Source organism: Paroedura picta, chromosome 3 (assembly GCF_049243985.1).
Source record: "Paroedura picta isolate Pp20150507F chromosome 3, Ppicta_v3.0, whole genome shotgun sequence".
NCBI lineage: Eukaryota > Metazoa > Chordata > Lepidosauria > Squamata > Gekkonidae > Paroedura > Paroedura picta.
In genome coordinates, this window is record NC_135371.1 from 177,253,771 (window position 1) to 177,269,930 (window position 16,160).

Genomic DNA, 16,160 nt, shown 5'->3' on the forward strand with positions numbered 1-16,160 from the left:
GGCAGGGAGCCCTAAACAAAGCCTTGGTGTAATCAGGAAGGCAATGTCAAAGAACCAGAGATTTGTTAATGGGCCAGCTAGTCTGATAAAGAAATTGTAATGGGCCATTTAGGGGTACTTCCAGGGCCAGTGACGGGATTTAGGCGAGGGACTTCTTTTGCATTCTCGTTGGGATAGGGAGTCGATGTGTGGAGGACTCTCTGTTAATGGGAGATTGATGTGCCAGTTACCAAAGACAGAAGGAACCTGCTAGAAGCACCACGAAGAGACTAAGGTGAAACAATGCAAAATAGCTAATTAGACCTGCCACTGGTCCAGATGTGATTCCATTCTTCGTTCCAGCTGTGCTCAGGCAGGATGAATGCCCTGCCCTGCCCTGCCCTGCCCTTCTGTGCAAAGGATTGCATTACTCCTGTGACAGTCAGGAGACCTTTGGCTGAGGATCCTGACATCATATAGCATTTGCCATTTGGCCTATTTCTGCCATGCAAAGCTTTATGGGTAGCCGCATGCCTGGCTTGACCTGTGTTGGTTTGACCTGTGAACCGGAAATAACGATGGAGGCTAGCAGCCAATTTTCCTCCTTGTGCATTGAAGGGCCTCCCTGGCCACCTTTGGGTACCTGTACATCTAAACCTGTGCCCCTTTTTGCAGGCTGTGTGATCTCCCTCCTTGCACCAAGAAGATTGTCCAGCTGTTTTGAATGCTCTCCCTGAATCCGAGCCCGGGTTGAAGAATGGCACAAGTTCTGCATATGGAGACGGGCTTCCCAGGTGGGTGTTCAAATACACCAGCAGAGTGGGGGCTTGCTTTGAGATCTCTGCCCTGGCTTTGAGTTCCACCGCAGGGAAGCTCCATGGGGCTGAGGTGGAGCAGGGGCAGGAGTGGGTAGGGGAAATGGGCTGGAGGCAGGGTCCTAGTTTCTTTATGGATAGTGTCATCCAAGGCTCATAAAGTCCCGCTGAGTTAGTGCAATGCCCGACTGCCTTGTCCAATGTTAAGCTTGGCGTTGTCTTGGTGTTTCTGAAGGCCCAATAGCCGAGTCCCATCTTGGAAGTCCAACCGCTGAGCACGCAAGGGCAGCAGCCGCACTCTGCTCTTCCTGGGCACCCAGAACTCAGAGCCATACCAAATCAGAAGAGGAACAGCACTCTGGGGGCACTCAAGCAACGTTTGCCTTGCACTCATAGCCAATCAGGCAACAATATATTGATAATAAAATGAGCAGCTGATTAGCCAAAACAGGCTAACCAGAAAGAGTTCATGCTGCTTCTGGGAGATTCCTGGAGTTTGGTTTAGCATCTGATTGAGGCAAGGGCATCACTGGAAATTGGTCACCAGAGAGTTAATGCCCATCTATGTGTTGCTTAGGAGTGCGGACTTCTCATCTGGCTTGCCAGGTTCGATTCTGCGCTCCCCCACATGCAGCCAGCTGGGTGACCTTGGGCTCAACACAGCACTGATAAGGCCGTTCTGACCGAGCAGGAATCTCAGGGCTCTCTCAGCCTCACCCACATCACAGGGTGTCTGATGTGGGGAGAGGAATGGGAAGGTGACTGTAAGCCCCTTTGAGACTCCTTTGGGTAGAGAAAAGCAGCATATAAGAACCAACTCTTCTTCCAACTCTGTACATTTTCAGATTATATTGATTTGATAGAAAAGCAGAAATTTGGAATTTTATAGCTTGTTGCGTTTATTATTAGCCTGCTTTTACTTAGTGACCTGCTCTAAGCATGTTTTTGGAAAGTGGTGTATTTGTTTTCTAAAAGGATAAATTTGAGGACTTCCCCCACTTGTTACTGAAAGAGGTCTGCTTCACTTGAACAAAAATGTCCTCTGTTTGTTGGGGGGAAATGCAGTAATGCCAAAGAATGTCTGTAAACACTCCAGTTGCTCCTGACTTAAAGCACTACATGCAGAACTAGTTTACATTCCTCCTTTCCTCATAGTTCAACATTATTTCCCCCGGTCCTATCATATGTTGCCAAAAAGCAGCATCTATCTATCTATCTATCTATCTATCTATCTATCTATCTATCTATCTATCTATCTATCTATCTATCTATCTATCTATCTATCTATCCATCTATCCATCTATCCATCTATCCATCTATCCATCTATCCATCTATCCATCTATCCATCTATCCATCCATCCATCCATCCATCCATCCATCCATCCATCCATCCATCCATCCATCCATCCACCCATCCACCCATCCACCCATCCACCCATCCACCCATCCACCCATCCACCCATCCACCCATCCATGGGGTGCAGAGCTAGATTTTAAACAATGAAAATAGTTAAGCTGATCTGTTTCCCTGTTGCATTGTGCAGGAAGAACCAACCCCACCTCTGCTACATCCTTCCATGGGAAGGATCCAGATGTGCATTATTCAGTGGAGACCCCATATGGCTACCGGTTGGACCTGGACTTTCTCAAATATGTGGATGACATTGAGAAAGGCCACACCATCAAGCGCATTCCAGTCCACCGCCGACCACGTTACAGCTCATTGCCACGGGGTTATGGGTACACGGGCTCTTGGTGGACTTCCACGGAGTCGCTCTGCTCCAACGCCAGCATGGACAGCCAGCACTCAGCCTATTCTTATTGTGGGCGGAGCTTCTACCCTCAGTATAGCCATGCCACATCGAGCAGCTTCAATGCCCGCGTAGAGAAGACCTTGCTGGATGCCAGGAAGAAGCTAGAAGACCAAGCAGGTGCAGGCGAGGAGGAGAGGACTAGGCCTGGTGGCCTCAGAAGCCTTAGCAACAGCATGTCTGGATCCACCAGCTCCTTGGTGGGAAGCCAAAGCTTGTCCCGCCAGACTTCCCACAATGGTTCACAGCTGGGTGCTCCTGGACAATTCACACCTGTTGGCTCTGGGTTGTCCACCCCAGTCTGTCTGACTCCAGGACACCTGCAGCATGTTCGGGAGCAGATGGCAGTAGCCTTGAAGAAGCTGCGTCTGTTGGAAGAGCAGGTGAAGATGGTGCCAGTGCTCCAGGTGAAAATTTCTGTGCTGCAGGAGGAAAAACGGCAGCTCAGCGTCCAGCTCAAAAGCCAGAAGTTCTTGGGCCACCTGGGGGGGCTCAGCAAGAGCAGGTCCCGAGGGGAACTCTACATAGACATCCCAGAGGAAGGGATTGGAGGGAACCCAGAAGAGGGCACGGTGGGACCCAAACCCAGATGCAGTCCAGAGAAGAAGGTGGTGAGGTCGGTGGCTGTGGGGGTGTCGGCTGAAGAGGCAGAGGGGGGGAAGTGTGATGTGGCGGTGGCAGTCCGGGAGGAGGAGCTGGGAGTCAGGGAGGAGGAGCAGCAGAGCCCATCAGCGCACGCTTTGTCAGCCAAGATTGCCGTCCTCGAAGGGCAGCTGAAGAGGGCACTCCAAGAGCTCCAGACTGCGCACCAGAGGATGGAACATCCGGGCAAGGGGAAGAAGGACAAGTGGACGTCCACAGGAAACGGAAATGGCCTGGTGGGAGGGGGAGCGGGGCCAGCGGGTCCGGAACCGTGGGACAAAGGGTCCTCCCGTGAGGTCACCCCCAGCGATAAGAGCATGGCTGAAGTTGCCCAGGGGGAAAGCAAGCCCAAGGTGGTCACTGCCCCTTCGAGAGGACTAGGCCATGAGCCACAGCAGGCCGAAAGTACGGAGCCCAGAGAGCCTGGCACTAGCCACAGGTCCTTGGCAGGCAAAGAGCTGGGAACACCGCAAGCCACACTGCCACCTGGTCCCACGTACCACAGCAGAGAGGTGATGGAGACCACGTTCCCCATCCAGGCCGGCCCTGTGACCCCCACAACCACGTTCCATTCGGTGAAAAAGATCAGCATTGTCGGCACAGAGGAGGACAGGACGGGAAAGCCAGGTAGGGCGAAATTACAGAAAATAGCAGCCTTGTTTCCCTTCCCCCCAGTCCAGCCCAATAATTATTCTAACACATCCAAACTACTGGTAGGTCAAGATGGGTAGCGGACCTCGTGGGTTGTCCAGAGCACCAGCAAAGAGCAAGAGTCCAGTAACCTTCAAGACAAACACAATTTGTGGCAGGGATGTGTTTTTGTAAGTTAGGGGTACCTGAAGAGGTGAGCAGGGAGCTCCTCCCCTCCCACAGCTTTAGTTGGTCTTCAAGGCACTGCTGGAGAGAGAAGGAGGACGTCCAACGCCAACCCCCCCTCCCCGCATTCATTGTGTGCGGAAGAGTTGTCCTGCTGGGGCTGGACTGAACATAGTAAGACCGTAAGAAGGTCTTAATCTCAGCGGCCCACAAGGCCAGAAGGTCTGGAAAAGTTCTGACTCTGAAGTGTCTCCAGTGTCATCACTGTTGTCTTCCCCTTGTCTGGGCTCACCAGTCATACATGTACAGTTCTTAGTGCCTCTCTGCCAGCTGCAAATATACAGCAAAATCATAGAATCATAGAGTTGGAAGGGACCTCCAGGGTCATCTAGTCCTACCCCTTGCACAATGCAGCAACTCACAACTCCCTGCCCACCACGGTGACCCCAATTTCATGCCCAAGTGATCCCCCACCACCACCAAAACTGTCCAGAATCCAGCCTGGCCTGGAGGAAATTCACCCCCCATCCCACAGTGGCAATTAGCAATTCCCTGGGTCGGCTAGGAAGGGCCACGAGAGACAAACACTGGCGCCTCTTCTCCCAAGTTCCCTCTGCATCCCCTGCAACACTTCTATTTAAAGGGTTTTGTGTATTTAAGATGCAGATTATTTCCAGCTGCTTATAGCCTGCCCTGTACAACAAGAGGCTCTTAAAATACTCTCGTTCCCAGGATGAGATCAAAGAATGTAAACTTCAGTTGTGAAATATCTTGGCCCTCAATAGATGTTCCCCCCCCCTTTAAAGTCCTCCTTTTGGAAAGGGAGCAGCCTGAGCAAGCCATGTACAAGACAGGAAACAAAGAGATGGCCATGGGGACTGTCCAGCCCATCTGGCCATCTTGTTCGTTTCTCTGTTGCTGATGTGTCTGGGGCTCCAGCAGCCCGAGGGAGCCTTAGGTAGGAGTCCCTAAGAACGGGGAGCATGGTCTCCTGAACAGAGCTGATCAGCTACTAACTGATCGCTCAGTTGACCAATGAAATTCTACATCTTGCATCACTTCAAAAAATTAATTATATTTTTATTATTGTTTTATGGGTTTTTTAAAAAAATGTAATCCACCACGAGCTGGCTTAGCCTGGGAGCTGCAGTCAATAAATAAAATAAATTTAAAAATGGCTTTCCTTACAGCCATGAAAGACAATGGTTTCTTCTCCTGGATGAGCATCCTCTGCATGGTGGTGTCCAGGAGCTGGGTAAACTGGAAGCAGTCTTTCTTTCCCAGATTTTTTGCAGCATGCTCTGACCAGTGTGGAAGGCGGGGCATAAAAAGCTCTGGATTGTTCTTCTGCTAGCAGCTTTTCACCCCGATGAGCGACCCTTGACTGAGAGGACAGCACAGTCCTCCCTTTGGTTCACAGGGGGCTGTAGTCAGGGTGTGGCAAGCACACACACACACACACACCCCGCCCTACTGAGGAGGACGCACCCGAGGGCAGGACACGGCAGCATCCCATAGAGCAGCCTTTCTTGACTTTTCTGCTGTTGCGAAACCCTGAGGCGTTCTTCAAGCTCTGAGAAACCCCAGAAATGACATGAAGAATACGAAGCAGAGCTGTGGGCATGCCCACCCGAGACCCCTCCCCTTCCAAACCCTCCAGGCCCGTCATTGGCCATTTTGGGAGGGCAGGAAGAGTTCACATGACCGTATATGGTCATATCACCCAATACATGTTTTGCAAATTCAAAAAATATATTAAAAATTAACGCCCACCCATTCAGGATACGCATCCAGGGCCATCAAGAAACCCCAGAATTTCACGAAGCCCTAGTTGAGGAGTCTGTGCATAGAGGGTGAGGACCGCTTTGCAGGGGGGAAGGGGCTCAGGCTGATGCCACTGACTGTCCTCTTCCAGAGATCCCTGGCCCTTCACTTCCTGCTCCTCACTGCATGGAGCCAGCCGCTATCTGCCGCGCCCAGGAGGCTAGTCCAGATGCACCCAGCGCGCCAGAGGACCCAGGTAAGGAGACGGAAGTGGGCATTTGGCTGCAGGATCTTCAACAGAGGCCTCCTCTGACCACAGTGCCCTTTCTTCCACGTCCCCATAGCCGCAATCACAGTAGGGCTCCAATCAATCATGAAGGAGGAGGAGGAGGAGGACCCCACAGGTCTTAGGGGCAGCCCAAAGCACCTCCAGTTGCCGGGAGTCAACAACAGGTAGGGCAACATCTCCCTTCCCACAGCCCAAGCCCATGGGAGGCTATCGGGCCTTCTGGAGGGCAGTTGTGGCCCAGGCTACCCCTGGAGCACTATCCGGTTTACCCCTCCTAGGCTCTGCAGGAAGCTGCCTTTCCGACCCCTCGCTCTCCGTTCCCCTTGTGGGGGCTCCAAACTGGAATAGGCACGCAACCTTCCCCAGAGAAGTGATTTGTTGGCTAATATTGGATTCTCTCCTCTGCTCCGGGAGAAGGATTAGGACTGGCTCCTTGGGCTTTTTTGGGCCTTCTCACTTGCTTCCCCCTCCTCCTCCCCGGCAGGTATGAGTCCTCTTGCTCCTCCTCCTCCTCCTCCTCCTCTGAAGACTCCAGCACAGCAGAGAATATCTCGGACAACGAGAGCACGGAGAGCGAATACCATGAGGCAAGCGAAGCTCTCCTCCTCACGGGGCATGCCTCTGCGGCTGAGCCCCCAACGCCGCCCCCAGAGACGACTCACCCTGGGGGAGCCTCCGCTGAAGGGGAAGGAAGACCCACAACAGCAAGCGAGGAGCAGGAGGGCAACGCTGGGTAAGAACTTCTCCTGGAACTGGTCCGTGGATCCCTGCAGGGGCCTGCACTGCAGTGTGGTCTGACCATCAGCTGTCACGTTCAGGACTGTGCGACTCTCAGACTGCACACCCTACGGCCCCTTAGGCGTCCCCCACTTGTTATAGCTAGCATATTATTGCATCTAAAGATTGGGGCCACATTTTCTTTCACAAAATGGGGGAAATGCCCACATTTACAGAAAGAACTAATAATAAAAAAGCACAGAAGCATTTGATGCACTTGGGGCATAAAATGTCTCAGGATGCTGCAGTGGCTGGGATGCCGGATGCCAGACGCCGATTGTAGAGAGGAACAATCCAGGCAGTGAGCACAGGCCACTGGCCTGGGGGGAAAGAAGGAACTAAACAAGGAGGATCGGGGCTGCTGCTGCTGCTGGCTGCTGGCTGCTGCTGCTGGTATTGTCATCACTGCCCCCAGGCAGAAAGGTGGCTGATGGACACATGGCAGTGGCCAGGACAAGGAGGCAGAGTAGCAGCCGTCTCCAGTCCACAGCCTCCATCCAGCGAGGGACAGCAGGGAAGGCAGCCAGGCAGCAGTGGACATGGTGGAGGGCAGAGGAGGAGGCAGCCCTCCTGCTGCTTCTCTTTCTTCCATCTCTCCAGGCACCTGGCCCCATGCAGGAGGTAAAGAAGTAAGCAAGCAGTGCTTGCCAGGTGGAGGTGGCAGGGATATCTCCTTCTCCCCACCTGCTGGGACACCTCATGCCAGCAAGAGAAAGCCAGCAAGTGAAAGGTGGAGCTGAAAAGGAGGAGAGGGCGGCAACTCTCCCTGCCAATTCCTTGCAGCCCCCTCAGCTGAGCAATAGCTTAGATTAGTGGTTCTCAATCTGTGGGTCGGGCCCCCATTTGGGGTCCCCTGCCCCCTTCTAGGGGGTTCCCAGGTTGGTTGCCACGGCAGCAGGCAGTGGTCACAAGCAGCTGCAAGTGGAGCGAGCGGGCAGCATCAGGCAGCAGGTGGCAGCGGCTGGCAGCAGAGGAGCCATGGCAATGGCCACCTCCATGCCACCCACCCATTGTGTGCCTGCACGTTCATGCGCACAAGCGCCCGCTGCCTGTGCACATGCCAACCCCACCACTGCAGTTGGGGCCGCCAACTCAGAGTCGTTGAGAACCACTGGCTTAGCACTGTAGATCAAAAAATCTGTGCAGTGGTGCCATGTACAGTTAGGGCATATTTTTCAACTCAGGGTGCATTCTAAGTTTGAAAATCCGTAAATCTTAGAAGCACTATCTGCTTCTTTGCGGAAAGAATATCACTCCCAAGATTGTGATGTGGGATCTCGGTGGCCATTTGGAAGGTTGCTAGGCAAGCCTCAGTGAGTGTCAGCATGGGGGAGGGAGGGAGACTGGGAAAAGGACAGAGAAATCTGCAGGGTGAGGAGCAAAGGTCAAGAGGGAAAGCTGAAAACGGGGAAAGGGAGCAGAAAAGGGCAGGCTGGTGGGAGGAAGGGAAGGGTGTGGGAGAAATACCTGGTTTGAATAAGGACATCAGAGATATTCTGGGTCAGACCAAAGGCCCAGCATCCTGCCTCACACCGTGGCCTCCAGGAAGCCTGCAAGCAGGATCACTGTAGCAGTGACCCTCCTGCATCCGTTCTCTTCCTCTCTCTCCAGGAAGGGGGTCAGCAAGGAGCTGCTCTCCGCCTGTCAAGTCCTGCAGAAGTACCTCGAGAGCCCTGATGCTCCCACGGAGGAGGCCACGGTATTTGTTCTGAAATCCTTCGAGGTGGGAAAGAACTTAATTGGCAGGGAGACTCCCATCTGGGAAGAAGCCTCCAGGCTTTGAGGGGAGATCCATATAGAGCTCCTTCCAGCAGACAGTCTTGAGATAATTTGTCACTGGCTCTCATGGAGAGGAGACCTCCTTTCCCTGCCCCTGCCCCATTTTTCAGAAGCAACATCTTCTCTGCAGTGGGGCGGCACCAAGATAATATCACTCTCACCCTGGAACGTGGGCCTGGACCTGTCTCCCAGGCAAAAAAGTCCACTCTGAGTTAAATCCACCAATGAAGTAACTGTGAATGTCCGATTTCTGCTCCTGCTGCCTCTGGCTGACTTGTTCCCCCCACAGCCTCCCCCATGCCCTGCCTGTCTGCTTGACCATTGCTTTTCCTTCCCCACCTGGCTGCAGAAAGTGGCATATGCGACCGTGCTTCACTCTTGGCTGAGGCTTTCCTGCCACAAAGATGCCAGTCCGCAGTGGGTCTCTCTGCACCTGGAGGCTTTCCAGGCCGTCTCCCCTCAGCTGCTGGAGTTCATCATCAACATGGCGGACGCCAACGGCAACACAGCCCTCCACTACACCGTCTCGCATTCCAACTTCCCTGTGGTTGCAGAGCTGCTCAGGACAGGTGCGTAGACCTGCCTGGCATTCCTTCGCGCTGGGCAGGCCCTTCCCTCCTTCCCTCCCTCCCTCCCTTTATTGCATGCCTCCTCTCCACCAGACTCAAGCAGCCAGGCCCTTGCTCCTTTGCCCTCAGTGCCGGGAGGCAACAGCAGGAGGGGAGGCCTCGGCCTCTCTGCCCTGTTGTGGGACCTTCAGAGGAACTGGCTGGCCTCTGGACGGACGCTCCCTGGGCAGGCCCAGCAGGCCTCTTCTGAGGTCCTTATCAGGGGAAGGCCTTGGCATGTCTCTGCCCTGTTGCTGGCCACAGGGTGAGAAGGGAGTGAACCTTCACTGGTCTGGTCCTGCAGGGCTTTGCTTATGTTCGTATGAAGGCCTCGCCCTCTCTGCCCGGTTGTTGGCCCTGCAGAGGAACTGACTGGCCCCTGGGTGAGACGGGAGGCTGGACTAGGTGGACCCTTGCTGGTCTGATCCAGCAGGGCGCTTCTAACATCCTTATGAAGGCCTTGGCCTCCCTGCCCTGCTGCTGGCCCTCAAGAGGAAATAGTTGTCCTCTGTTTAAGGCAAGAGGCTGGGTTGGATGGACCCTCACTGGTCTGACCCAGGAGGACACACAAGGGCCAGTCCCATTTAAAGTGCATTATAGCAGTTAAGTAGCCTCAAGGCTACAGAAGTCTCAATCCATGTGGCCAGATCACCACGAGAAGGCAATCTCAGAAGCCCTCTCTGGACCTCCCTCCTGTCTAGATGGACCTGCTGCTCCATCAGCTCATTGCAGCTCATTGCAGTCTGCCCCCACCTGTGGTAGCCCCTTCTGCGAGCTTTTAAAAGTTACATGGGCTGGATCTTGAGAACCCCCACCCATGGGGGACAGGTGCCGTCGCTCTGTGCAGAGGGTCACGGGAAAAAGATCTGGGTTAAGCTCTGGGGAGTTCAGAGTGACACAAGCCATTCAAGAACTTCTAGAGAGGAAATGCAGGCGGTCATCGGGGAGGTTGTTTCAGATTGGGTCCGACAAGTACCTGCCAGGAATCTCCCCGCCCGGCCTTGGATTGCCCTGACCCTCTGGCTCCATGCCTCCCATTCCACAAGAGGGCTGGGGAGAGGGAAGGAGCCGGCTTCCACTGACCCCCCTCCCTCCCTCCCCTAGGTGTGTGTCATGTGGACCAACAGAACAAAGCCGGTTACACAGCCATCATGCTCACGGCGCTGGCTGCCACTCGCTCGGAGAGCGATATGGAGACTATCCTGCAGCTACTGGAAAGGGGTGACGTGAACGCCAAAGCCAGCCAGGTACCCAGTCTCCAGGGCCACTCATGAGGGGGGGGGGTGGCCAAACAAGTCCATGGAGGGAGGCGTTCTGTTGCTTGGACTTGCCAGCTTTCCCACTTGGGCGACAGGCTCACAGTCACCTACACAGGTGCTTAACACAAGTGCTCTTCTGGGCTTGGCTCAGGATGTCTGTCACTGTGTGGCCACATCTCAGGAATCCACAGGCTCAGCCCCCCTCTCTGGCAGTCAGCATTCATGGGATACTGAAGTGAGCTACGCCCAGAACAGCCCCGTGTTGCCTGCATTTCCCTGGAGTTTAGTTTATTATTTCCTACCCCTTCAACCATCAGTTGCCACAGACCCAGAAACTGCTGTCTGGACACACATGGTTGAATGAGGAAGACGGAAGGGGACGCAGGTGAACCCCAAAACCTGTTGGCATGGCAGGACAATCAGGGGTTGCAACTGAATCTGAGCCAAGCTCCCCCCCTCCCCATCTCTAGTTCTCGTTCCTCCCCTGTGAGACAGAGTGTGTTTGTGTATGCACATGTGCATCTCCCACGCACCCAGTGGCAGCAGCACCTGTGACCCCCTTGGCTGTTTTCCTCAGCACTTTTGGTTCCATTGCACTTTCCCAAGCCAAAGCAAAGCAGTGCCAAGACTGTGGCGCCTGTCAGTCAAGTGTGATTTATTTATTTGATTTATTACATTTATAGAGACCCCCCCCGCAGAGGCTTAGGCTGGACCGCTTCAAGATCTTGTGCTTTGTAGGCATGAAAGGTTTCTAGGGGGCCAAGGCTGGAGCAGGCTTCTTCCCCCCTCCCTGCCCCGTGTTCAGCTCCAATTTTCCCCTTTGCAGGCAGGCCAGACTGCCTTGATGCTCGCCGTCAGTCATGGGCGCCAGGACATGGTGCGCTCACTTCTGGCCAGTGGAGCAGATGTCAATATGCAAGATGATGATGGCTCCACAGCACTCATGTGCGCTTGTGAGCATGGTCACGCCGAGATTGTCCGCCTGTTGCTGGCCACTGCAGGCTGCGATGTCACCCTCGCTGACCAGGTGAGTTCTGCCTGGAGTTGCTCTTGGGCTGACCTGGGGAATGAGAAATGTGAACCAATTACCTTAGCTGTCTTTAGGCACTTGTACTGGGGACTTAAGAAGAGCATGTAAGTCAAACAGGACTTAAAGGTATATGGTGGAACGTGTCCGGCTGTTCAAGCTGGAATAGGGCCAATCAGCAACGTGTCCGGCTGTTCAAGCTGGAATAGGGCCAATCAGGAACGTGTCCGGCGGTTCAAGCTGGAATAGGGCCAATCAGGCCCTACCCCTGCAGCTCCTGCCCTCCATCCCTGGACTCTAGCCTCTTTGCTCTCAGACGCACCTCAGTGCCTGGAGCCAGCAGTAGGTAAGGGGAGATGGCCCAGGGCAAAGGGTCCTGGTGGAGGGCCTGCTAACGAGGGCCTCTTGGCCTGCTAGGCTGGGCCTGCTAAAGAGGGCTTCTTGGCCTGCAAAGCTGGGCCTGCTAACGAGGGCCTCTTGGCTTGTTAGGCTGGGCCTACTAATGGGGGCTTCTTGGCCTGCTAGATAGACAGATGTCAACAGCTTTTGCCCCAAAGCTGCAGCTCAAACACCCCTGCATTGCCCACGATGCAAGAACATTGGTTCTGGAACCAGCGCTGCCGGCACAGGCAGGCTCCCCCCCTGCCCCCCACCTTGGTGTTGCGGCTGCCGCTGTGACCTTTTATCCTTGTATCTGGCAGGATGGCAGCACAGCTCTTTCTATTGCTCTGGAAGCGGGGCAGAACAACATCGCCCTCATGCTGCATGCACATCTGAACCAACCCACCTCTGCTGGGGTAAGTAGCCGGGAGCTGCAGGTCTGGGGGCAGGGGGGGGGGCAGCAGAAATGCTATTGTGAGGGAGGGACGGGGGGGGGGGGGAGGTGAAACCAGTCACTGCTGCAGGTGTGCTTGTTGTCAATCAGGATGAGGGTCTCTATTGCCCTGGCTCTGGCCTGGTGGGGAAACATGCTTTCAGTTGAGACAGAAAGTTTTTTTCAGTTCCGCAGGGCCTAGAAAGCAGAGCTGTTCCACCTGGCCTCCCCGCTCAGCCCCTTCCTCTCTTCTCTTCTTTAACTCAGTTGCTATCATCATGCGTTTAGAGCAGTCTGAAAAATGGAATTAGATATCAGATGCTTTATCTTTATTTATTTATTTATACACAGTCAATTAAATGATTGTGAATAAATCTAATAAATAAACTATAACAATATCATCCCCCCCCCCATCTCACCCACTTCAGTTGACTGCAGCTTTTCCTCACCTGATTCTCAAAGTTGAGCATTTCTCAGCTGTAGGCAGCATCTGACGGAGCCTGTTTATTAGGACTGTTCTTGAGCTGTTGCTTAAAGAATCCTTTGGGCTGATTTCTGCCGTACTTTGCCTACCATCCTAGTCCACCTGGGAAATCTGGGATTTCCTGCTCATATAATTGGACACTGTGGGGAAACTGCCGGCTTTGAGCGGAGCCTGCGAAGGGACGGGGTGGGGAAAGATTCCATCAGCCCAATAAGGCAGGGAAAGGGATTAAGGTGTTTGAAGACTAATTGTGAAATGCCCATTTTAGGGAACTCTGAAGCCCGGAGATGTCACAGAGAGGGACGGCGAAGTTCCGTAGCCCAGAAGGGACAGCTGGGACTTTTCGGCACCAGACAGAGCGGGGGGAGGGGTTTCTGTCACTCTGCTCGGAGAAGAAGAGGGTTTGTAAGCTGCTCAAGAAGCAAGGAAGCAAGACCTTCCTTCCGGAACATCCCACAGGGGTGCTGCAGGGCTCCCAAGGAAGGACTGCAGATTCTCCGTGGCCTTCCCCACTCCCTCCTGTTGATTACATGGTCTGTGCCTTGGGGGGGGGGGGGGGTCGTCCTTTTGCCAGGCAGTGCTTCCAGCAGACATATTAGAAATGCTGCCGTGTAGCCAGCAAGCCTTCATCAGCGGCAGTTCTGGCAGCTGGGGGACCCAAGGAGCTGGACCATCAAGAAGAGGTGGCAGGAGCTCTCTCTGGGCACACAAGCCCCTCCCCATCTCTTTGCCATTCACTTCTCTTTCCCTTTGGAGAATGTGGCTGACAACTGTTTTCACAGAGGCCGCTGAAGGACTTTAAAGCAAGTCCTTCAACAGAAGCTTTTACATTTTTAAAAAAAAAATGTAAGACATCCTTTCCTCATAATGACCCTACTTGAAATGATTTTTGGATGCTGCCTTGTGTGCCTTATCTTGCTTGACATGGAAGAACAGAGAAGCTTCCCAAGGAGTGGACTAGAAGCGTTTCTAGTTTGGTTTTCGGTGTGTGTATATGTGTGGGTTGACATAAAACTGCAACAAAGGAATTTTGCAGAACAACTGAAATGAATATTAAGTTTAAAATAAATACAATGTTTTTTGCAGAACGAATTCTTGTATTTGGCCACTGAACAAGGGAATAGTTTTAAAAGATGTTCAGAAATGTTAGAGGAGTCGTGGCCCCGGGGAATATTTGTTTTTGCACCTGTCCATGTGCTCTTTTCATGGCAGCTCTACAAAAATTGATATTCCATTTGCTTTGCAAGTTGGAGCCTTAACTTAACTTCACTTAATTATTGGGATTTAAAGTGCTAAAACATATTGCTTTGTCACCAAATGAGGAGGGAAATAGTAGAATAAAGAGTGAATTTTGATGGTTGTTTTAAAAGCGCCATATTTGAACAAGTATACCATTATTCATGTGCGTGCACAATTTTAGTATACATTGTTTAGGAATTCCAGAGGCAGCAAGATACAAAAAGTGGATCCTAGAACCTCTCAATAATGTGGAATCTTTAGTGCAAATTTGCTAGCGGATCTCTTTGCAGAGTTAATATTCTGCCAAAAGCTAGTAGTAGCTTTCTAGCAAAAGCTAGTAGGCACGTGTTTGACTTAAATTTTTATTTAGGGCGAAATAACTCATTGTTCAGAACACGTGTGGTCTACGTCTCTCTTCTTGATGGCTGCTTTTCTTTAGCTGCCTCAAAGGAAATTATATCTTTCAGCTCTTTTGAATTTTGTATCAGGAATATTGCTTTATATACATACATCTATTTTATGATCGCAATATATTTCTACATTTTAAAAATGCAGTTAATGCCATTTGTAACCATCAAAAATAAAGTTCTGTTACTATGTCCGTCTCTGCTGGTGTGAAGTGGTCCTAGAGAAAAACCAGGAACTAATATACCATTAATGCATCTCATTTTTTTTTTCATTTTCATGGAGCATCAAGTTAATTGAACCATCTAATAGCAGCACTGGATATTAAGGCCCCAATCCTAAGAGAAATCTTTTCTAGGGGCCACCCCCAGCTGAATTCAGGAGTACCTGGTCATATCTATTATTTGAAGCCGCATCAGAGCCCTCCTTGACAGGCAGACGCGTCCAGGGGGGTTTCAGGGTGCTGCATCTCCATGACTGGCCAGCTCTACGCAGCGCTGTTGGTGCTGCAGCCCTAAATGCCCAAGGAATAGGTTATGCTGAAGGGGGGCACCCCCCACCTTTCCACCACACCCATTTTTGGGAAGATTTGGGATTCTGAGGGTTTTAAAAAAAATAGCTTTTCACAGCTGGCCTCATCTGAAAATGCATCTTTGGACATGAGCCATGGGAAGGGCTGGACACAAACTACATGCTCAGTATCCCATAATAGCCAAAAGGGCTAAGATGTTGCCTGAGATCTTGTAAAATTCTGCCTGAACATCCCCACTCCCAGAGGTGATTACTTTAAGGTGGAACCCACCAGCCCCTCGCCAACTTCCATAGGTGGCTGCCCATTTTACTGAGGGAGGGGGAGGGAAGAGACTGGGTTTTTCAGACCCAGACCAAAGAGAAAAACAAAAGAAGCTCAATAGTTTTCAGGCTTTATTAAACTCCATCACATTTGGGGAAGACCCCTGAGATTTCAACAAGGAGCACAAGAACATTTATTTTAAAGGGCCCCAAGGTCTCAGTGCAGCCACAAGAATTGGCCTCTTCCTGGGTAGCCTGGGACTGAAAGAGAGGGGTCAGTGGTGGACAGCAGCCTCCATCACGGGACCCCCTCCCTCCCCGCAGATTTCCAACCTATGGGCCCCGCCATGAAAAGGTTTCAGGGTTCACAGAAAACTGGGCTTCATGTTTAGGCAGGCCCCCCCCCCTCCCAGCTACAGCATTCTGGGCCGTTCTTTCCTTCAGGCATCCTGTTGATGACATAGATGCCGACCACAGAAACAAAGGCTTCCTTGGGGCAGTGGATGCTGCAGTGAGACCCTCGCAAGCCCATCCCCTCAAGGCCCACTGGCTCAGCCCCAGCCGCTACAGGGACGGCTAAGGCTTCTCCCACAGGGGCCTTAGGATCAAGTGTCCTACGGCAGGAACCTGCAGGACAACCTTCCCTCTGGCTGCTCAGCAAAGCCTACGCCTCCGAGCAACAGGCATTGAGTGACTGACTGAAGAACAGAGCTGGAGTTATTTCCACTTCCATCTCCGTGGTAACAACTCTACCACCACTCAGAACCCAAAACTGTTTTAAATGGCTGCCACTTTTATCAGCACCCACAGAGGTCTTTGTAAAGGGCTCCTCCCTGCAGGCAAAACTAGGGCAGCTCTG

At 52.5% G+C, this 16,160-nt stretch overlaps 1 protein-coding gene across 1 annotated transcript in view; it reads left to right on the forward strand.

Annotated features, from left to right (window-relative positions):
- KANK2 (KN motif and ankyrin repeat domains 2) overlaps nt 1-14,705 on the forward strand; it is a 48,951-nt gene extending 34,246 nt beyond the window's left edge. The window contains exons 3-13 of the mRNA XM_077329986.1: nt 655-773; nt 2,340-3,875; nt 5,980-6,084; nt 6,173-6,281; nt 6,602-6,850; nt 8,506-8,593; nt 9,023-9,242; nt 10,386-10,528; nt 11,367-11,567; nt 12,269-12,364; nt 13,134-14,705. Coding sequence (XP_077186101.1) covers nt 737-773; nt 2,340-3,875; nt 5,980-6,084; nt 6,173-6,281; nt 6,602-6,850; nt 8,506-8,593; nt 9,023-9,242; nt 10,386-10,528; nt 11,367-11,567; nt 12,269-12,364; nt 13,134-13,184 — 2,835 coding nt within the window. The 5' untranslated portion in view covers nt 655-736 and the 3' untranslated portion in view covers nt 13,185-14,705. The remainder of the gene's footprint in view (nt 1-654; nt 774-2,339; nt 3,876-5,979; nt 6,085-6,172; nt 6,282-6,601; nt 6,851-8,505; nt 8,594-9,022; nt 9,243-10,385; nt 10,529-11,366; nt 11,568-12,268; nt 12,365-13,133) is intronic.
- Nucleotides 14,706-16,160: the final 1,455 nt, after the last annotated feature.